Below are 22,037 nucleotides of genomic sequence, written 5' to 3'. Positions count from 1 at the left end.
TTTGGCATAGTCAATAAAGCAGAAATAGATGTTTTTCTGGAACTCTCTTGCTTTTTCTATGATCCAGCAGATGTTGGCAATTTGATCTCTGGTTCCTCTGCCTTTTCTAAAACCAGCTTGAACATCAGGAAGTTCATGGTTCACATATTGCTGAAGCCTGGCTTGGGGAATTTTGAGCATTACTTTACTAGCCTGTGAGATGAGTGCAATTGTGTGGTAGTTTGAGCATTCTTTGGCATTGCCTTTCTTTGGGATTGGAATGAAAACGGACCTTTTCCAGTCCTGTGGCCACTGCTGAGTTTTCCAAATTTGCTGGCATGTTGAGTGCAGCACTTTCACAGCATCATCTTTCAGGATTTGGAATAGCTCAACTGGAATTCCATCACCTCCACTAGCTTTGTTTGTAGTGATGCTTTCTAAGGCCCACTTGACTTCACATTCCAGGATGTCTGGCTCTAGGTTAGTGATCACACCATCGTGATTATCTGGGTCGTGAAGATCTTTTTTGTACAGTTCATCTGTGTATTCTTGCCATCTCTTCTTAATATCTTCTGCTTCTGTTAGGTCCATACCATTTCTGTCCTTTATCAAGCTCATCTTTGCATGAAATGTTCCTTTGGTATCTCTGATTTTCTTGAAGAGATCCCTAGTCTTTCCCATTCTGTTATTTTCTTCTATTTCTTTGCATTGATCGCTGAAGAAGGCTTTCTTATCTCTTCTTGCTATTCTTTGGAACTCTGCATTCAGGTGTTTATATCTTTCCTTTTCTCCTTTGCTTTTCACTTCTCTTCTTTTCACAGCTATTTGTAAGGCATCCCCAGACAGCCATTTTGCTTTTTTGCATTTCTTTTCTATGGGAATGGTCTTGATCCCTGTCTCCTGTAACAGCCACCATTATTTATTGAGCAAACAGCTTTGTGAGGTTCTTCAGACATGATTCATGTGAGGATGGGAGCATCCAATAAGGCTGCTCTTTCATGATGTATCCAGTAGAGCGGCTCATAAACTAAAAGAGAGAAATATATTATCAAACAAAAGATAGTAAGAGGGCAAACAGATCACTCTGAAATTTCAAAGGAAGAAAAAATCATTTCTCTTATTAGAGAAAATATGTGAAGTTTCTGTGAAAGGCTGGGTGTCAGCCATGGCCCGTGATGTATAATTGGGAAGTGGTCAACATCCAGGGTTGGGAAGAAATGATTTTAGGCAGAAGGACTGGCCTCGACAGAGGCACGATTTAGGGGTGGAGTGAGAGTGGGGCTTGGCCCATAGCAGAAGCGGGAGGAGAAAACGTGATTTTCTGATTGTCAGTCATGTAGGCTACCCGTAGGGATAGTAGTGAAAAATAAGAACTGATGGTTTAGGAGTGATGGTAGACAAAGGATGGTGGGAGAAGATGGGCAGTCTGAAACTGAACTTATAAAAGGAAGGAGATAGTATACAAACTTCTGAGCATCTAGAGCACAGTGGAGGAATCTAAAAGGAAGGACGCCTAAGGAAAACCGATGGCTCATTTCACCTACCTCATACTTTGGCTAAGGAAAGGATCTAATCAAATATATTTGGATCTGGGTTTTGTGTCTCCACTTGCCAATGTAGAGAGCCAAAGAGAAGTAAGGTTCTTCTTGAAGATGTGTGTTATTCCCCAAAGAATCTTTTAGGAAAAGCAAACAGCCTGAGAAATATTTGTTCATTAGATGTGTTCTGGCAGCAGCCAGAGAAGTCCAGAGAGTACCAAGGACATGTACAGACACATAACACACTTGATTCTTCAAACACTGATGATTTAACTCTTTTGTTATCAACTGTCATATGAAGTCCTTTTTACTTTCTCTGGTAAGTGTACTGATTTAAAAAACAAATATTTTAAGTATTGTAAGACAGTGATAGAGTTTGGGTCCAAAAATTATTGCGGAAAACACTGGTTGTTTAATCCAGTTTACAACTATCAGTAGGACACATGATTTTTTTCAATACCCTCATGTTTATTGCCATGAAGAAGGGAAGGACTCTCTAGTGTCTGCTTGATTCGAGAACATCCTGGCTGCTGAGTCTAATAAGCCATAGGGCACTCTTCTGAAATCTGGTGCTGATATATTCCGCATGTAACCCCATTACCTTTGTAAGAAAATCCTTCCTGCTGAATCAGATGGGTTTGCATCTGAGGCACAAACATAACAGGCTGTGTCTTTTAAACACTGCTGATGTGTCTATCCTTTGCCTTCTCTTTTTCTAGATGAAAATCCATATTTTCCTGGTGAGAAGTATGGTTTGCCAGAGACAGAGTGGCTTGTAATGAGAGAGCTTATCTACCTTAAAGTCATCATAACTTCCTGGCTTGAGATAATCTCCATAACCTCACTCCCACCTTGTCTCATTGAACGGCACATGGGTTCACTGAGGACTGCACTTCATCCAAACCCAGCCGCCATATTCTCCTCCCTTTCCAAGTCTGCTTTGTGAACAGCTAAGAGCAGAGTCAAAGAGATCTCAGAAAGCGAACGGACCAAGGCAGTAGTTTGGGGCACTAAATTACTGTAGCAAACGATCAAGCAAATTCTTGCTATTTCCCCCTCAAGCTGAGGCTGACAACCTAAGCACGGTTAGGTTTCACATGACCCTGAGACTCTGGGAGTCAAAACATGAGAAGAAACAAGATCCTGCATATCACATGTGAGGCTGTGGAGACAAGGCCAATCCAGCTGGGTCAGCTCAGCAGTGTTCAAAGAGAAGTATCAATTAATGCCTCTCTACAGGTGACTGTAGCATATGCTCCAAATTATGGACTGGGACCCTGAAATTCTGGTAGCCTTGATCCAAAGAGTATTTCCGCTTAAGCTGTTATTTCTGTATGAAGACGCATCTTCATTCATCCTTTACAATTGAATAAGTATGGGCGCAGATATTCCATTCAAGCATCCGAGGGGATAGAGAGAGAGAGAGTGTGTGTGTAGTGTGAAGGGCAAGTCAGGGTGCTCCACTGTCCCGTGGAGCACACTTGATCTGTCATTTTGAGAGTGGTTTCTGAGCACAGCCCACAGCCGTGTTTCACACGCCCGGCGGGCACCCTCAGGCTCATTAATAATGGACCACTCTGAGAGCAGCAGCCTTGCTCACCTCTGGTTTCCACTATAGATGCAGGGAGGCATGGATCTCTCTGTTTTGCCAAATAACAACCATCCTGACAAGTTCCTGCAGCTCGATGTGAAGTCTTTAATGAGGAACTCAGCCCTTCTCCAGGCCAGCCTGGTGAGGTTTCCGGGAGGGAATTACCCTGCCGCACAACACTGGCAAAACCTCGTCTACTCACAGGTAAGGTCTGGGAGCACGTATATATGCGGATGGGGGCTTGCTGCCTTCTCGGTATCTGCCACTTCATCATTTGTGCGAAAAAGCTACAGGCAACAGAGTACAGGGTAGCTGCTCACTCTTGCCATAGAAAGGGGCTTTCTCTCTTCGTCAAGGGAAGGAGACTTTCTCTGGTCACTTGATCAACTCTATGAACTATCCCAGCCATTCATTTTCCTTCATGCCCCAGCTTCTCCTACTGTCTTCTTTTTAAATTTTTGCCTAGCCTTCCCTTCAGATGTTTTCAGATCAATTACTACATTTGCAGATAAGGCTCTGGGTGGAACCCCACCTCTGTCTTCTGGTGTAGTCTAGGCATAAAGCATCTGAAGATTACACTGTGGCCTCATACATGGCCTCTAAGACAACTGAATCTTGCTTCCACCTCATTTAGACTGGCTCCCTTTCATCTTGTGGCGAAGAAACTCAAACAGTGAAATAATGGAAACCTAATGATGGAAAGAAAGAAAATAGAGGGAACTCTCTACCTGAGAAAGGTGCTGGCTATTTTTGTAGAGGCTCTTTGTTTCAGCGGGTATCCATGTAGACAAGACTTAACAAGCAATCTTCAAACCCAGACTTCATTTCTTGCTCTCTTCTGCATCTTCTTTTTTGCTAACCACAAGAGAAGGATACAACTGATGAGTTCCATGTGCTGAAAGAAACATAAAGGCCCTGAGTGTTGCACAGCTCATGAAATAGGAATAATCTTTGTTTTAAGACATGAGGGCTAGCGGGGTTAAGGGTTAGTCCATTTAGAAACAGGAAGAAGCATTTCATTTCAGAACAGATGTGAATGACCTACAAACCCCTGCAAATCATTAAATCCTTTGGAGTGGTTCAAATTCCCTGAACAGAAATTTGTTTTCTTTTAAGAAACAGTTGCTACTCATGAGTCCTGGTGTAAAGTGACTCCTTTGTGGTGTGTTTGTGGGCTTCTCGGGACCTTTATCATGAGATCATTCAGAATCAAGTACACTTGGATAGTTATGTAAGTGTTTCCTCCACCTATGAGGTTTTTAATTCATTTCCATTGTAAGGCAGCCTGTTATGACAACCGACTTTTAAAAAATTTTACATCCTTCCCTTTGGTAATTTTCAAAACCTATCCATACACACCTTTTTGATGGCTGCTTTTTGTGTGTTTTGCTTAGTTTAAGTTAAATGCGATGAAATTCCTCCTTTGTCTTTCTTACTGTTTATATCATGAACTAAAATAATTCAAAAGTCAGCTTAGAATACCTTGGCCCTCCTGTGCTATGAAGTTTAGTCTAAGAAAACATATCCAATAAATTCCTTTGAGGTTGGAACACACCGATCTAACATCTTTTGTTTAGTACTGGAGTTGACCTGTTTCCTTCATGTGGAATTTCACAATTTAAAGCTCCGTGAATGTTGTTCCTAAACCTGAATGAAATGCGAGTTTTAAAGGGCATTTTTTTCCCAACAGGCCCTGAGGTATAGAAATAGTTTTACAGGGCAAACCAAGGATGTAAAAATCTGTTTCCTATGTCTTTGAATGTGTCGTTGGTAATCGCAAACTATAAATAAACTTGATTTCGTTATAACTTTACCCTAAAAAGAAATGTCTAATGACTGAATAAAGGCCGATACACTACTAAATAATGCTTGGAGGGAAGAAGTAAATCAATTACAAATTTAGTTGGTTGGGTACATGTGGCTCACATGAGTAAAAACAATTATATTTGCTACTTTAGATTGCAGTATGTCAATAAATAATGCTTCTCTCCTTGGTTGGGTCTTAAAAATCCAAGAGTGGTAATATTCATTGGTAAAAAAACAAATCTAAAAGAAAAGCATGTATGAAAGTTGTAAGTCTCTATGGTGATACCTGGAATAAGGGCACTGAATACACCAGGTGGACTAAGGTACCAGGGCTGCGAGAGGTGGCAGGCAGCTGTCAGTAGTTCTTAATTTAAAACCCTCACCTTGTGGGCTTCATGTCTCACTCTGTGGGGAGACATTAAGCCAATTGAAGAACATTGAATAGGAGATTTGAAGCTTGGTTTCTTGTCTCAAATCCACAATAAACCAGTCTGAGAGGCATCAATTATCGCCCTTATTCAGTCCATGCCTTAGTATTTCCACTTGCAAAATTAGTGTAGTATTCACTTTACGTAGTTCCTTAAAAGTAAGAGCAAATAAGGTAAAAGCAACTGATAGAGTTTCCTTTAAGAGAATAAGAAATGGGCATCATGTCGTCATTTGCTATCAATAGTATCCCCAAATGTGTTTAAATTAGCCTATCATTAGAATTTGGAATAGCAGATAAGACCACTTGCATTCTTTGATATATACCGTGGATGGAGGGGTGTGTGTGTGTGTGTGTGCATGTTAGAGGGTGTAGTCAGTACTTCTATCAAGCTCTCTGGCCAAATCAAGCAGTTAGATTATATACTTCCATGAAATCCACACAAATTTCAGAGTTGTGTTAGCTTACCTTTTTGGCTCATAGTCAATCCGTCCCCACCCCAGGTACATAGTATTTAGAATTAAGCCTACCTCAAGAAATGTCAAAGGTCTTCACCTACAAACATTGCCCTCAACACTGGTAGTAACCGAACAGTTGAAACAAGAGACCTTCTAGGGACTTCCCTGGCAGTCCAGTGGTTAAGACTTTGCTTCCACTGCAGGAGCCAGGTTGGGGAACTAAGATTTCACACGCTGCGCAGTGCAGCAAGAAGGGAAAAAAAAGTAGTGTATTTATATCCATGATTTATGTTTTATGCTCTTTTGAAATTCACATTCCACCTTCAGAGGCAATTTTCTAAGCCATTTTATATGAGCAGAAGCAATACCATGCATATCGGAAAGTAAGCAAGGATGTCCCCAGGCACACCAGCATCTCAGGACACTGTTCATTCCCTTTGTGAACATGCATACACAGGTCACCTGTATCTGCAGGTAAAGAGTACAAGCAGGTACTTCTTGATTTAACTAGATTTATACTTTTTCTTTAATTCTTTCACTAGAGAAATAAGGCTTCTTGATAAAGTTCTTCTCAATGCAATGAACAAACTTTTGCCAAAATCTAATATTTCTGGTTGTTGAAATAATTGGGGGCATGTATTTGATGAAGGCACTTGGAATTATATTCCAAATATTTCTGCCAGTCCCTTTATGCTGTTGCTGTTGCTGCTAAGTCACTTCAGTTGTGTCCGACTCTGTGCGACCCCAGAGACGGCAGCCCACCAGGCTCCCCCGTCCCTGGGATTCTCCAGGCAAGAACACTGGAGTGGGTTGCCACGTCCTTCTCCGATGCATGAAAGTGAAAAGTGAAAGTGAAGTCGCTCAGTCGTGTCTGACTCTTAGCGACCCCATGGACTGCAGCCTACCAGGCTCCTCCATCCATGGGATTTTCCAGGCAAGAGTACTGGAGTGGGGTGCCATTGCCTTCTCCACAATCCCTTTATAGAGGAAGGTAAAAAAAAAATAATTCCTTTTCTTTTGGTATAAATGATAAAATATATTTTTTCAGATACTGTAGTGGGATTTTTCTTCTGATTAGCAGTTAGACTTCAGAATCTTTCTAGACTAATCTATTTGTTATATCTTTTCCTGGCTTTTATGATGTCTGTTTGAGAACCCAGGGGATTTCTGTACTATACCTATGAACTAGAGCAGAATATCAAAGCTAAGGAGGTTTCTCTTCCCTTGGTTTCTAGACAAGGTCATTTCCTGGGTGTATTTCCTAATCACCTTTGCTCACTTTTTTTTTTTTTCAGTCTTAAAGCTCTCTTTTCCCTTTAAATTCTAATATTTTTTCTTTCTCCCTCAGCTTTGTTTTTGTGTATCAAAACTATATTTCACAATCTGTGTGTGAACACACATGTCATGCCTTCTCCAGGACTGTCTCTATTCAAGTATTCCATATCCTATTTCAATAAGAGCAGCCTGTATAAGCTTATATTTGGGCAAAATGTTGTCGGCATTTTGAGGTCCATAAATTATTGTCTAGGAAGTAGGAGCATCATTGAGTTGCTCAGAATTTTACTTGCAGTTATCAGAACATGATTTTATCAAGTTATGCTAAATTTATGTAATTTACAAAATCTCCAGTGGGGTCAGAAATTCCCCCTTGGGTGACAGTGCTGCCAGAAGCATCACCCGCTTTGTCCCATCACTGCTCCTCAATGAGACCCAAATGCCTCTGGCACTGAAACCTTATTAAAGCACGGTGTGTGTCACAGGAGCACATGTGGGGCTCCAGAGCCCTGGTTACTTGGAGGGGAAGGCCGAAGAAGAGGTTCCAAGAGAGGTCTGGGTCAGACTGGGAAGGCTTGATGCGTGTGGTATGAGATTTCAAATTTTATCCTGAAAATTTGGAGGGGTTGATGGAAAATTTTAAGAGAATCAAATGATCAAATCTGTGCTTCATAAAGGTGACCATTTAGTAATTTGGAAAACAGAATTAATATGAACAGTGGGGAGCAACTTTCTAGGAAAAGTTGTCTGGGGGCTCACATGTGAAATACAAACAAAATATCCCGTTTGCATTATGATTATGATAGGAATTACATTGTTAAGTGTAGACCACATTGGGGAAAATGGAAATCTTTATAATCTTGATTTTTCCCAATTTGTGAACATGATATGCTACAGTCCATGGGGTCACGAGTCAGACACGACTGAGCCACTGAACTGAACTGAACCTTTTCAAAAAGAAACAGCTTTCAATATCATTGATTCATTCCATCATATATATGGTTTATTTTCTTTTAATATTTATTGATCTCTCCTGCTTTATTATTTCATGGTGACTATATTCTTAATCTGACCAATATTCATCCCTCACCAGAGGCAGTGACTAAGTTTATCCAGTGCCCCATCCACACGGTCCTATAATCTTTGCTGCACTAGAAATGCAGTCACTGCAGAAATTCTTCCTTCCTGAATGGGAAAAATGAAAGAACGCAGACACTGCTCCAAAGTAATTCTGAGATTCTACTGGGAATAGTTCATGTGGCCCTCCTTCCTTGATGGTGGGGAAGATGGATTAGGCCAGGACTCTCCTCTTTAGAAGATATCCTGGGGCATTGTTCTCTAGAGTTCCTGGTCCAGCGCACTAGGAAACATTCCCTTGTTCATCAAAGTTTTTTGCCATATCACAGAGGGACACCCTCAAGGCTGTAGAGGCTTCAAAATTCACTCCTATTAATCCATTAATAATAAATACATCCATATTTGGAGGCATCGGGTTACTGTTGTTTTGTTGGTTTTGTCTGTAATTTTTAACAATCTTAAAAACTTTTAGGTCTAGGCTTATGGTTTCTCTAGTGAAACATTTCTTATAAAATTTAGTGTGAGCTATATATTAACATAATCATTTCTATTTTGTTGTGGTCACTTCTATATGTCAGTAAATACACCTTAAGTTCTTTGAAGGCGTTGATCTCAAATAGGCTTTAACGGTTTGCTTTTCTGCCTCCATTTCTCCTCCTTTGACTCAATGACAAATGCCTGGAGACAGTCAGGAGTAATAGTTATGAAACCACACCCTAACATGACCTCTATCCTGAGTCGCTTCATTCTACTAGGAAATTTAAATGGGCTTTTTTTTTTTCTTTTGGCTCAAATTGTGTTTGGAGTCTATAAACAGTCAGATTTTTAACAATAGAAGGCATCAAATTTCCATAGTTTCTCTCTTTTTTTCTTGCAAACAATTCAGCTCTTTCTATCATTTCATCTCTTTCTTATAATACAGCAATACTCTGATCCTTGTGCGTATATTACTTATCCCTCATAGAGCTACAGGGGATTAGATTCCAAACGACCACAGATAACACACCAAACAGTTCTTGCTGTATGCTATGAATAGCCATCCATCCAGCTTCTGATACTCCTCTCATCCCTCTCTTAACTGCTAAGCCAATGCCAACAGTTGTAGAATTTCAAGTGATCACTTTCTGTACTAAGGGGAATGTAGGCTAGGCCACACTATGATGACAAAATATCAATAACTAAAAAGAAGAAAAACATTCTTGTGCATGGAAAGTCTGAGAAAGGACAGATAGGTTGGCGAGGTGGGCAGGGGTTGGGCAGCTCTTTTCCAAGCAGTATCCCAGAGCTTGAAGTTCTTTCATCTTGTATAGCTCTGCCACCTCAAAATCCTTGCTTACAGTGATATAATAAAAAATGAGAAGTGAGCACAGGTGAGCCAAAAAATCTTGTTGGAGAATTCAGGGGCTTGGCCTGGAAATGATCTCTGTTACTTTTGATCCCACATCAACTACTAGAAAGAGTGGGCCCAGTTTAACGTCAAACAGGCTGAGGAAGGCGGTCATGCCTTGTGCTCAGAAAGGGAAAACACATTGGTGAGGATTTAACCTGTCACACCACCAGCTCTTCTTTGTTTATATTTGCCTGCTATATATTTTTATGTGCTTTCACTCTCACTTTTTCTGAGTTCCTGTATTTTAAGTATTTTAAAAATCTCATATGAGGTCTCTGTTATTTAGAGGGTTTCATCTATTTATTTAACATGATTGTTTCCACTTTTTTTCTGTTTCCTAAGATTTTCTCCTCTGTATTCTTTGTTTCAGGTTTTTTATCTTTTAGATTAACTTTCTGTCATCATCTTCTGCTCTACTGATTTAGAATCTACATCTTCTTTCTCTATTTTTAAGTAGTATCTCCATCCTCTAAGAGAACTTATTTCTTAAAATTTCATAATTAAGGACTTCTCAAGTGGCCCAAGGGTCTACACTTCCACTGCGGGAGCTATGGGTTCAACCTCTGGTTAAGCGACGAAGATCCCACGTGCTTTGTGGCCAGAAAGAAGAAAAGAACTTTCCCAATCAAATATAACTGTTAAAGATTTCACTGTTTAGTTTTAGGTTTCTCTTAAAACTCACAAATTAGTGATTATTATTTCTATTTTACCATAAAATCAGTGCTTGCTTAGATTTCTGTCTATATTCATCAGCTTTTTTTTTTCCTTTTGTTCTTTTTCTTTGTTTTTCCTAGCATTTATTCTTATACATCTTAACCTTCCCTGATATCAGGTTTCTTCTTCCTGAAGTATATTTTTTAGAAATTCCTTCTTTATTGGCCTATTAATTGTATACTCTCAGTATTTGTCTGTTGAAAGTCTATTTTATTCTTTTTATTAAATGATAGTTTACTTATACATAAATGGCATAAATATTGACTAAAGTGTATAAAGGATATGTGGACAAAGTAATGGTTAATACAGAAAAGCCTAGGTAAGCTTTGAAGCTTATTTACTTAAACAGTATTTTTTTAACTTTACAGCCCATATTGTTAAAATAATGAAATTACTATTGTGCTTCCTTTTGATAAATGTAGTCCATGTAAAATGTAGAGTGAAAAATTAAAATCAAAGACATGCTTTGGTTTTCTTTCTGAAGAGATTTTTTTTTAGTTTATCAAAATATAGAAGAACCTCAACCACAATTAGTATATTCTGTTTCTTCCATAAAATTCTTAATAAAACTATTCTATTAATTTTCCCTTCACATGTCCTTCAGACATGAAATTGTCATACAGTGCAAAAGTAAATGGCACTAAATTCTAAACCTCAAACATTCAAGAATACTGTTTAGAATTAAGACCTTGAATGTTCTTTTAAAAGTAGCTCTGATTATTTTTTCTATCTTTTGTATATTAGTTTTTCAAGGTTTGTATACATTGTAATAGAGGGTATTGTGTTTTTTTCTTAAACCCTAAAACTATTTTTCTGATTTATAGAGGTTTCTTATTTAGGAAACTCAAGGAATAGTCACGCAGGCAAGAAAACAGACAAAGCCAATTTTTCAACATCAGAAGGATTATTTCTCTTCAAAGAAGATCACAGATATCTAGCCTTGAAGCAAAAAACTTGAGTCAGAATTATGCTAAACTTAAACTATCTAAATTTTATATCAAATTGTTTTTTCTCAGTTCCAGAAACATTTTTCATGAGTTTCATCCATCTTAAAGATGAATGCTAAGTCAAGATGATTTATTATTTCATTGCAAACTTTAGTATTATAGAATATAAATTGATTTTGAACAGACCAGCAATCTAATAAAGTCAGATAAGACCTCCAAGTTGATCTCTACCTATCTAAAAAAAGTCTGGATTAAGAAAATTAGGGAAACTTAAGGCCAAAGAGAATATGAATGAAGGTACCCTTTATCTAGATGATTTTGGGGGGCTACCAGCCATTTCAGAAGGAAGCTACATATATTAGTTTACAACTTTGCTATGTGACCTATATACCCCAATAGATATGAGGGAATCAGTGCACTGATGATTATAAATATAACTCAGAAAAATATTAATTACTACTGAAACTTCTCTGATTAGGAAGGCTGAAATATGTGAAACATATTTATGGAAAAATTGCTGTAAGATAATGAAATGTGTCACTAGTTCTTAAGAGTCAAACCTAAGTGTTCTGAAAATTAACTTATGTGGAATTCCTTTCCCTTGATGCCCTATGATAAATAAGACATTACTCTACAGGCTTTCTGTTTCTTCTCCAGTTTATTTGGTCAATGAATAAATTTTAATCTGAAATTTTTCTATCTTCATAATAGGTTTGTAGTCATAAGGGGAAAAAAAGGCAAAGTAAAAATATGAAGGTCATACCAGACACAGAAAAACCACATTGTTTTTGTATAATCCATTTATATAAATGAGTACAGACTGACCTGTGATGGGGATTCTGGAGATACTGATTATCCTTGGGGAGGGGAACCAAGAGTAATTAGAAGGCAGTGTGGGGTATGCTGGTATGGTTTGTTTTTTGGTAGTATCTTGGGTTTATTTGATATGTGAAAATTTATCGAACTCTACATTATTACATACGTACTTTTCTACATGTATATCATGGTTTAATTTTTAAGTTTTTAAAGATCTGAAAGTTAGAATTAGAGCTATCCAATACCCAGCCTGTCTATAGTGACATATAAGAGGGCAATGCTAAGTTAGTCTAGTTCTCCAAGCTGTCTAAAATCAGAGTCCCAAGGGAGTTCCCATGAAAGCCAAAGCATAACTATAAAATGCCTTTTAATCTTGACTTTGCTGGATTAATACAGCAATGTTAATTTTTTTTTTTTTTAAGTCATAGAATGCACAAGTAGAAAGAGGTAACAGGTCATTAAATCTCAGTGCAAGTGATCTGGGGAAAAGTTACTTTCTTTAGAATTCTACTGTTTGAATTAAGGAATGCTGTTCTTTCTCTGTCATTGTAAAATAGCATTTTAATGAATGATTACTGAATCTGAACACGATCACATGCAAAGAAAAAGCTCAGTGATAGAATCCTAAGTCAAACTAGATCCTAGAATTCTTCCTTCATTCATTGTCCTAATCTGTTGGGTCCAGGCAGAATCATTAAACTTTCCGGTATAGTTATTTCAAATTTTCCTTCCCTATCATCACCTCTTGGTAAGAGAGACTTTGTTACTGTGTTTCCTGACAGAGAGAAAAGAAGAATATTACTGCTCAACACGTGAGGGGATCCAGTGTGAAGGGCACCATCACCGTCGAGAGCCCCCCACCATCCTTATCATCTGTTCTGAAGAATAACCCACTATATGGTGATGTAAGTTTTGAGGAAGCTATGGAAGAAAGAAAAAAGAATCCTTCATGGACCGCTGAGGAATATGACAAGCGTTCCCTGCATACCAACCTCTCTGGGCATCTGAAGGTACTCAAGGCAAGGAATCAACTCCTTTAATTGATGAGGGAGATCAGTTACATAATCCTAAAAGAAATGGGTATTAAGGTGAGAGGCAGTCTTCACTGGGCATAAAATCTCCAGAGTTGAGGTTATTTTGACCTCTGGCTTTACCTTCTCTCTCCTAGTCAGTATTTGTGTTTATTTATGTGTTTTATAATTTCAGCAGTTACCAGCATCACTACAGTGTAGAGAGAAAGAATGATGTGACAAGAAGAAGGGTTTACCTGGAAGGTATCAGTTTGTGAAAGTCAATTTGTAAGATTAAGTGTTTTCCCCTAGTTTTGAGATCATTTATGTTTGTGAATAGCTGAGTTCTTTATTCTACATTTTTTCAAATATATTGATTAATTGCTGTGTCTTAGGCATTGTGCAAGGCAGTTCTCATCAAAGATCATTTTATTTCAAGCCTACTCGGTGATTTAAGATTGCAGATTTACATTTTGGACATTTTCCTGTGTCTCAGTAACAAAACAAAACAAAAGCATTTCAACACAGGAAAAGTATGCAATGAACTCATTCACCCAGCTTAAACCCAACTCAAGTTTTTCCTTTTCTTTCCCCTGGTGTCACCCTTCAAAAAGTCTAGGAATCCCTGAAAAGCAGGAAAGGTGACCCTGTTTTCCGAGTGGACTGGATTCCTACCCAACCTTGGCTGGCCTCTGCCTGTCCTAGGGCCAGAAAGGCCTGACATTTTCCAAGTGTGACAGTGTATGTCTGTCCTAAGCCTCATACCCTAGTCACCTACAGGCTTTTCCTTCTGAAGGAGACAGCATTACATTTCCTTAAAGTCTTATATTTTAAAAAATCTCAAATGTGCACTCCTTTAAATATTGTCCAGAATCTTTGAAGTTTCTTTATCTCCCAGTGGATTTAGTGTATCTCATCCTTAATGTAGCCTCTTCTCCAGAGATGTTTCCATAACAGATGCTTCCCCCTAGCAACAGTAATCTTGTGTTTTTTAATCAGGAATCCAAATATCAAGACCTCTAGGAAATAACCTTCTACGACTAGGAAAGATAGATTGATATAGTTCACAGACATTTCTTGACTAGGTGCTAGAGCCTCCGTTCTTCTCTCTGTTGTTTACATGAATGACAAGGGTACTGTAAAGAAGAATATTCTTGCCCTCCAAAAGTTCATCTGAGTGAAGTATTAACAACAAGCAGTAACTCTAGGACAAGAGAGAGGAAGACAGTGACTATATGATTCGTAGAAAGTGCTGGGCAGATTCAAAAGAGGACAAAGTCACATTGAATTATAAGAAAGCTTTGTGGAAAAGTTCATTGAGGCTGGACTTGAAGGATATGTAGAACTCCAGATGACATGGGTCGTTTGCATGAGAGGAGAGGCTCTATTCTATCAGAAGTAACAAGAATAAAGGCAGAAATATAAGAGAGTAAGAGAGTTTGTCAGAGCAATAGGTAGTCCGTTTTTGCTAGAGCTACAGCTAAAGTAATAGAAAAATGGGGGAAATAAGGCTAACAAACAGATTCAAAATAAACTTCAAATGTAAGGCTAAAGAAACTGAATGTTATTGGCACTAAGGGGTAACTTTTTGTCGGCAATACCATGACATGTTTAGGAAGACTGAATGTGAATATGATGTATATATTGCTTTACTAAAACCAAGGCTGGCCCTCTTCCCACCCATCTGTTACCTGCCCACTCACCTCAGAGCAGAGGCCCCTCAGGTTGGAGACCGGTGGGCAGACCTCATAAAGTCATGACTTTGGTTTGTATATTAGTATCTCTTCTTGCTGCTGCTGCTAAGTCACTTCAGTCGTGTCCGACTCTGTGCGACCCCAGAGACGGCAGCCCACCAGGCTCCCCCGTCCCTGGGATTCTCCAGGCAAGAACACTGGAGTGGGTTGCCATTTCCTTCTCCAATGCATGAAAGTGAAAAGTGAAAGTGAAGTCACTGAGTCGTGTCCGACTCCTAGCGACCCCATGGACTGCAGCCCACCAGGCTCCTCTGTCCATGGGATTTTCCAGGCAAGAGTACTGGAGTGGGGTGCCATTACCTTCTCCAAGTATCTCTTCTTACACCTCATCAATTCAACTTACTTCATCATCATCCCTACCCCATCTCCTAATTAGCACATGGAATGTCCAACTTAATTTCTGAAACCTTTTCAACTACTTTACAGGCCATGAAAGTTCCATGTGCTTTTGGTCACTCCCATTTTTCTGAATTACTAAGTTTATGAATAAAAAAGGAGAAAAAAATCCCATATTTAGTTACCAACGCAAGCTATAAGCAGAATGTGGGAGTGGATAGTCTCCATTATGGAAGTTCTTACTGAAGAATGAGGCATTAACCTTGCAGGCAAAGTGCAGGCCTCTGATTAGGACACAGACAAAATGAAAATAAGAGTGAAGTCAGGCAAGGGTTTTTAAATCGTCTATCCTTCTGCACAGATCATTCAAATTTTATTTTAACAGCTTTCCTAAGACTGGACTTTGAAACTAATAGCAATGGAAGAGTTATATTGTCATCACCAGAATCCACCCAGCTAGTTATTACAAGGGTAATAAGCTAATTCATTACCTGGCCGTGGAAACTGGCTAACTTGAAGTCACTGAGACTAGAGAAGCTGAGAGGGGGTGGGCAGCCCAGCTACAAGCCATTGCAATAATCCAAATGAGAAACAATAAATCTTGAAATGGATTTGTGAAAATAGAGATTCAGCATTCACCATAGATTATTTGTTTGTCTACTAGATGCCAGGCATAGACACTGAATCTTTAGCACTGAAATAAGGGCTTCCCAGGTGGTACTAGTGGTAAAGAATCCACCTGCCAATGTAGGAGACAACAGAGACATAGTTGGGTTAGATCCCTGGTGTGGGAAGATCCCCTGGAGAAGGGAATGACTACCAACTCTAATATTCTTGCCTGGAAAATTCCATGGACAGAATAGCCTGTTGGGCTACAGTCAGTGGGGTTGTAAAGAGTCAGACATGACTGAGTACACACACACACACACACACACACACACACAGCAGGAGACAACAGGGAATTGTGTGTGTGTGTGTGTGTGTGTGTTTTAGATGTATGGACAGTAGAGTTTGCAGATGATTTTGGGACACAGGAGATAAATTTGAGTTGAAGACAATTCTGTAGTATGGAAAGGGAGACAAGGCCTGTGAAAGAATCAGAAACATGGGGATAAATAAGGACGGGAAAGGATATATCGGGTCCTTTATCCAGAAGGCCAACAGTGCCAGAGCTTCTTCATGCTAACATGCTGTAGCCCTCTACACGGAAGACCAGAAATTTGAGAAGCACAGAGAAGACTTTGGACTCTTAGTCTTACTCCTCCTTCCATGGAACTCAGCTTCTGGATTTACTGAAAAATTCAGCAAACATCTTCATTCTTACTATGCCAACAAAATCAAAACCCCCAAGATCATCTGAGGCAAGGAATTTTAATTTTATTTCAACTCACTAACCTGATGGACACACACTGTTTATAAATTGTAAGAGACACTAAGTTGGCAAAAACATGGCAGAAACACTCTTGTGTTTGTGACCCTAGAGTGTGAGCAATTTATTCGGTAAACAGTGAATCGTCATGCAGACCTACAGGTTGAAGCTGAGGATTCCTGGTCAGCCAGGAGGCTGTAGCTGAATGTTGCAGCTATTCAGAGAAGCCTAGCCTCTGGTATTAGAGCTCTGACACTTAAACCTCACTCAAGGTTTGGAATATGGATGTAGATTACCTATACTCTCTTATTCTGCAATCTCAGTTAGTCTGCAACATTGACTGATCCTATCCTCCATGTAATTTTCTTTTAGGAAAATCCTAATGACCTACGGTTTTGGTTGGGAGAAATGTACACACCCGGTTTTGATACCTTACTGAAGAAGGAAGAAGAACAAGAGAAGCATTCAAAATATCGTCGTATAGGCCTGATTCTGCTCCTCGTAGCCTGCGTCTTGGTTTCCATAGTGACTGTTAGCACTTTCTTCATCTAAAGAGACTACCCCCAGACACAATCACTTCAAATTTCTTTAAAATCTTTCTAAATAAACAATTGCAGAAAAACATGTTCATGGAGTATACATGTATTATTGATGGTTTAGTTAAATGTAATTGTCTTGGAGAATGCAAACTTCGTTTGAGATAATGCTGGCTTTCTCTACTGTGTTCTGTGAAACCTTTGTAAGAATCCCCAACCTGAGCCTAGGCCTTTGGGCATCAGGAATTCTGGGGATCATAACCTCTGAAAAGTATTAAGTGTGGATTAAGACAACCAAAATTAAACATTTTAATAGAGAATGAAACAGCACCAACAATCGTCAGCAGCTTTGTCTTAATGTTTACATTATATTCACCTTATTTTGAAAACACTATTACCACCCTCCTGTCATCACTGGAGAAGTTGAGCAGATCATTTTGTGGCCAACTACCAGGTATATAGGATAAAAACTTCTGGTTGTGTGGCCTGTTGGGTTGAATTCATGCTGTTTTATCTTCCTTTATTCTTGTTTAAGCCAGAAAAAAAGGCGGGGGGAGGTGCTGTGGAATATTCCAACATTTTTCTTTTCCCAGCAATCCTTTATAATGCCCCAGTCTCATGTTGCGATTTTAATAGACCTAAACTTGGACAGGCTACAGTAATATAATTAATCGCATTTAGATCCAGCTGTGCTTACTGATTGATCCACATTGGCTAGTGTGACCCCTGGTAGCAATCAGGATGTAGCTCTAGGATTTAGCATGCTGGCCCTAAAAAATCAGAGAGGATGCTGTTAAAAGAACAGATCTTGCATCCTGATTGTGCCTTTTGCTAAATCTTGCCCCTCTAGCAAGTCCTATCCAAGAAAGGATATCACCTGCCCAGTAGGGCTTGCCTTATGAGTAACTCCTGCTGCTGCTGCTAAGTTGCTTCAGTTATGTCCGACTCTGTGGGAGCCCAGAGACGGCAGCCCACCAGGCTCCCCTGTCCCTGGGATTCTCCAGGCAAGAACACTGGAGTGGGTTGCCATTTCCTTCTCCAATACATGCAAGTGAAAAATGAAAGTGAAGTCGCTCAGTTGTGTCCAACTCTTAGCGACCCCATGGACTGCAGCCCACCAGGCTCCTCCATCCATGGGATTTTCCAGGCGAGAGTACTGGAGTGGGGTGCCATTGCTTTCTCCAAGAGTAACTCCTGGCCCCTGGTAAGTCGTTGGCTAATTAACCATGGTTGTTTCAACTAATTTGAGTTAACAGCACCTGAGGTCACCTTAATTGTGTGCAGGCACCTGGGTAATGGCTCAGGGCACAGAAGGAGAAGCAGGTCACCACTGTTTCCTCCTTTCTAGGACACCCTTCCCTAAGTCCCCCATCCATGTTCCTTTCTCCTCTTAGAAGACTTCTCCCCACCCCCAGACTATCTTGGGCAGAAACAAAAAAGGGATTTTTCTTCTTCCCATTAGTCAGATTTCGCCTTTGGGGTTGCCGTATAATTTTCTTGTTATTTCTCTTAAAGATGCTTGAACATTGAACAAAGTACTTGAATATTAAAGTACTACGTGACTACAGTAAAATCATTGTGTATAAAAATTGTCTTAAGCATGTTTCTCCTTTACTTCTTATTCCTTCTCTCCTTTGTGATAGGTTCCAGTCCCATTTAGAACTGAATCAAGAAGCAGTGAAGGTCTGGGGGCTTCCTGAGGGTAAGCCCCCCGACCACCACGACTGGCTTATAGACAACCACTTGCTATTACTCTGCTTTCAAAGCTTGAGTGTCCAGTGTTTGCCTCTAAGGGGTTCAAACATGTTCAGATATCTGCTTCACATGGAAAGCATTTGGACCATGGCAGGTTACATTGGGCTGTCCAGGGCCACAAACAGGAAAGGCTCTCTAAAGGCATGAAGCAGAGGTAAGCATAGATGTGTGAAGCTGCCCACCTGAACTCCTGGCCCCTTCACCTCATCCTCTCGTTCTTCTCTGGCCCTCCTATTCTCGCCTACCATTCTCTCCAGTCATTTCTCTTTCAGCTTTAATGAGTTTTTACTTTGCTATTACTCCCAAACCAGTCTTCATTTTCAGCCTTCTGTGTAAGAATCAAATTATATTATTGTCCCTCATCAGGTTAATGTTTTGTCTCTCATGAGAGGGAAAGAAAGTCTTAAGTAGAGACAATACATCCATGTGTGCACTAAAAATCATACTATGAGGGTAGTTCCAATTTCTCCTTCAGTATGGGTTGTGAAAATGGCTCAAGCAGAAAAAGCATAATAAGATCATGGAAAATGCAGAGATGATGTCCCTAAATAAGCTTAAATTCAAACCTGGGCTTTCTTAAAAAGCTCCAATCCAGATTCAATAAGCTAATGCTTTAAAAGCATCTAAATACAACCCTTAGCACATTAGTGGTCAGTAAACAACAGACTGGTTCCAAATAGGAAAAGGAGTACATCAAGGGTGTATATTGTCACCCTGCTTATTTAACTTCTATGCAGAGTACATCATGAGAAACGCTGGGCTGGAAGAAGCACAAGCTGGAATCAAGATTGCCGGGAGAAATATCAATAACCTCAGATATGCAGATAACACCACCCTTATGGCAGAAAGTGAAGAGGAACTCAAAAGCCTCTTGATGAAAGTGAAAGTGGAGAGTGAAAAAGTTGGCTTAAAGCTCAACATTCAGAAAACGAAGATCATGACATCTGGTCCCATCACTTCATGGCAAATAGATGGGGAAAAAGTGGAAACAGTGTCAGACTTTATTTTTCTGGGCTCCAAAATCACTGCAGATGGTGACTGCAGCCATGAAATTAAAAGATACTTACTCCTTGGAAAGAAAGTTATGACCAACCTAGATAGCATATTCAAAAGCAGAGACATTACTTTGCCAACAAAGGTCCGTCTAGTCAAGGCTATGGTTTTTCCTGTAGTCATGTATGGATGTGAGAGTTGGACTATAAAGAAAGCTGAGCACTGAAGAATTGATGCTTTTAAACTGTGGTGTTGGAGAAGACTCTTGAGAGTCCCTTGGACTGCAAGGAGATCTAACCAGTTCATCCTAAAGGAGATCAGTCCTGAATATTCATTGGAAGGACTGATGCTGAAGCTGAAACTCCAATACTTTGGCCACCTGATGCAAAGAGCTGACTCATTTGAAAAGACCCTGATGCTGGCAAAGATTGAGTGCAGGAGGAGAAGGGGATGACAGAGGATGAGATGGCTGGATGGCATCACTGACTCGATGGACGTGGGTTTGAGTGAACTCCGGGAGTTCGTGATAGACAGGGAGGCCTGGCGTGCTGCGATTCATGGGGCCGCAAAGAGTCAGACATGACTGAGTGACTGAACTGAACTGAAACAATAACTATAATTATCTTCAAAGCAATAACTATTTTAATCACTTATTTTAAATTTTTTAAATTGGGATAAGAAAGACTGGGAGCTGTAAACTCTTAAATAATAATGGTTTCAAATAGTAGTCTTTTCCAGGTTCTTTAAAATGTGCACCGCCGCTTGCCCCTCAAAAAAGTTTTGGGCATTTTGTTTTGGTTTTGTGTATTAGGTTAGTGTATGGGAGGTCTAAAGCAAATGGTAAATTCTAGAGAAAAAATTTCCAACTGTAGATACTTTTTTAAAGTGCTGCTCTCCGATTTAAAAGAAGAATTAATTTTTTTTTGTATAACCCATTAATGACTATTCCAATTATATTCATGTTGCTGTCACCTAGCGGAGAGTTTGTGGTTGAAAAACAGAGAAGGGTGCAGGGCCACTCCATTTATCCAGAGTGCACTCCTGCCCCCTGGTGGTAACATTTATTGTGCCTGCCCTTAGCCCATGAAAAAGCGTTTTACCAAAGGGGCATTTTACAGGTGGCAGCCTGACTTTGCCTCTGCAGTTACAATCAGTGTGACGGGATGGCCGACAGCTCCTGTCTTCCGTCTTACAACTACCATCTCATCTTACAAGAAAAGAAATACGACTGACCTTAAGTCATCCTGACATCTGAAGGCAGAGCTGCGACCCTCGGCATGAAGTCCTGGATCTACTATCTGTACATGATTACGCTAAAGCCAAAGGTAGCAGTGTTTTCAGAGATCACCCCTTTCCTAAACCTCCTCCAATTGCTTAATATGCCAGGAATATTAAATAATTTGCTGTTTATTTCAGAGACAGTATAGCCTGAATGTCTGCTTTTTCAGCTCTCTGTATTGAGTGTGTCTTTATTTTTAATTCCTCTTTTTCCTATATCTATTGTTTCTTACCAATTTTTCATTCTCCCCTCATGTAACTGAAAAAAGTAATTTTAACATCTATGAGCAATCATTTTTAAAACTGTCATTAGATAGGGCTATTAAATCTCAACCCCTCTGGATTTCTACTTACACAGACAAAGGCACACAGACTGTGCTTTTTCAGAGGAAAGATAACTTTTTTTGGTTTCTTCCAAATAATCACTTAGTCCAGGCTCTTGCCCAACTTGAGGTGAGAATATTCCACCGAAGTGAGCAACTTCAGAGACTGAACACAGCTTTCTGCCAGAGCAGTTGTTCTGCTCTCATTTTATGGACACGGTGACTCATGTACCTGATCAAATTTCCCTCTGTGCAGGCTGCTGGAAAAATTCAGGACCAAACTGGGCCTCTCTCCTTAAAAAGTATGAGGACTTCCTCGTGCGCTTTTCCTGTCCCTTTCGTGGCTCCATTTCATCGTCCATCCTGTGCTTCAGCTTCCTCACTGCCTCAAATCTAAGGTATCTCCACAGTGTTCTGCTTTTTAAATGCCTTAAACCTATTGAAAGATGCTAAGAATACAGAGATAGGATACAAGGAGAACTGTGTGTGTGTGTTCATCCTGTGTGCATCCATAGGTATATCAGAACCAAATACAAAAGACTCTCCTTCAAAAGATTTTGAAATTAAAAATATAAAGAAGAAAATGCTTTTTTTTTTTCATATAAAATACTCCCTAACTAGGTTTTCTAAGCCAGATGAAATGAGATTCATGACTCACAGTTTTA

General features: G+C 39.7%; 1 protein-coding gene across 2 annotated transcripts; it reads left to right on the top strand.

Annotated features, from left to right (window-relative positions):
* Positions 1-1,001: 1,001 nt before the first annotated feature.
* On the top strand, positions 1,002-21,905 carry MINAR2 (membrane integral NOTCH2 associated receptor 2). Of its 2 annotated transcripts, none has more exons than XM_061422891.1 (4): positions 1,002-2,756; positions 3,136-3,312; positions 12,801-13,028; positions 16,860-21,905. In XM_061422891.1, exons 1-4 carry the CDS (start codon positions 2,643-2,645, stop codon positions 17,037-17,039), a joined length of 699 nt encoding a protein of 232 aa, XP_061278875.1. In that variant the 5' UTR covers positions 1,002-2,642; the 3' UTR covers positions 17,040-21,905. The 2 variants fall into 2 exon arrangements, with proteins under 2 accessions (XP_061278875.1, XP_061278874.1); XM_061422890.1 differs by having other exon boundaries at positions 12,801-13,037.
* Positions 21,906-22,037: the final 132 nt, after the last annotated feature.

The sequence above is a fragment of the Bos javanicus genome, chromosome 7 (genome assembly GCF_032452875.1).
Source record: "Bos javanicus breed banteng chromosome 7, ARS-OSU_banteng_1.0, whole genome shotgun sequence".
Taxonomy (NCBI): domain Eukaryota; kingdom Metazoa; phylum Chordata; class Mammalia; order Artiodactyla; family Bovidae; genus Bos; species Bos javanicus.
This window is presented reverse-complemented; position numbering and strand designations above follow the sequence as displayed.

Bases quoted from the DNA above. Each gene is read 5' to 3' on its own strand.
- MINAR2 (XM_061422890.1), top strand. From the start codon at position 2,643: ATGAGAAGAAACAAGATCCTGCATATCACATGTGAGGCTGTGGAGACA. The intron at 2,757-3,135 runs GTGACTGTAGCA...TTTCCACTATAG, and splicing joins CAATTAATGCCTCTCTACAG to ATGCAGGGAGGCATGGATCT. The intron at 3,313-12,800 runs GTAAGGTCTGGG...GTTTCCTGACAG, and splicing joins AAAACCTCGTCTACTCACAG to AGAGAAAAGAAGAATATTAC.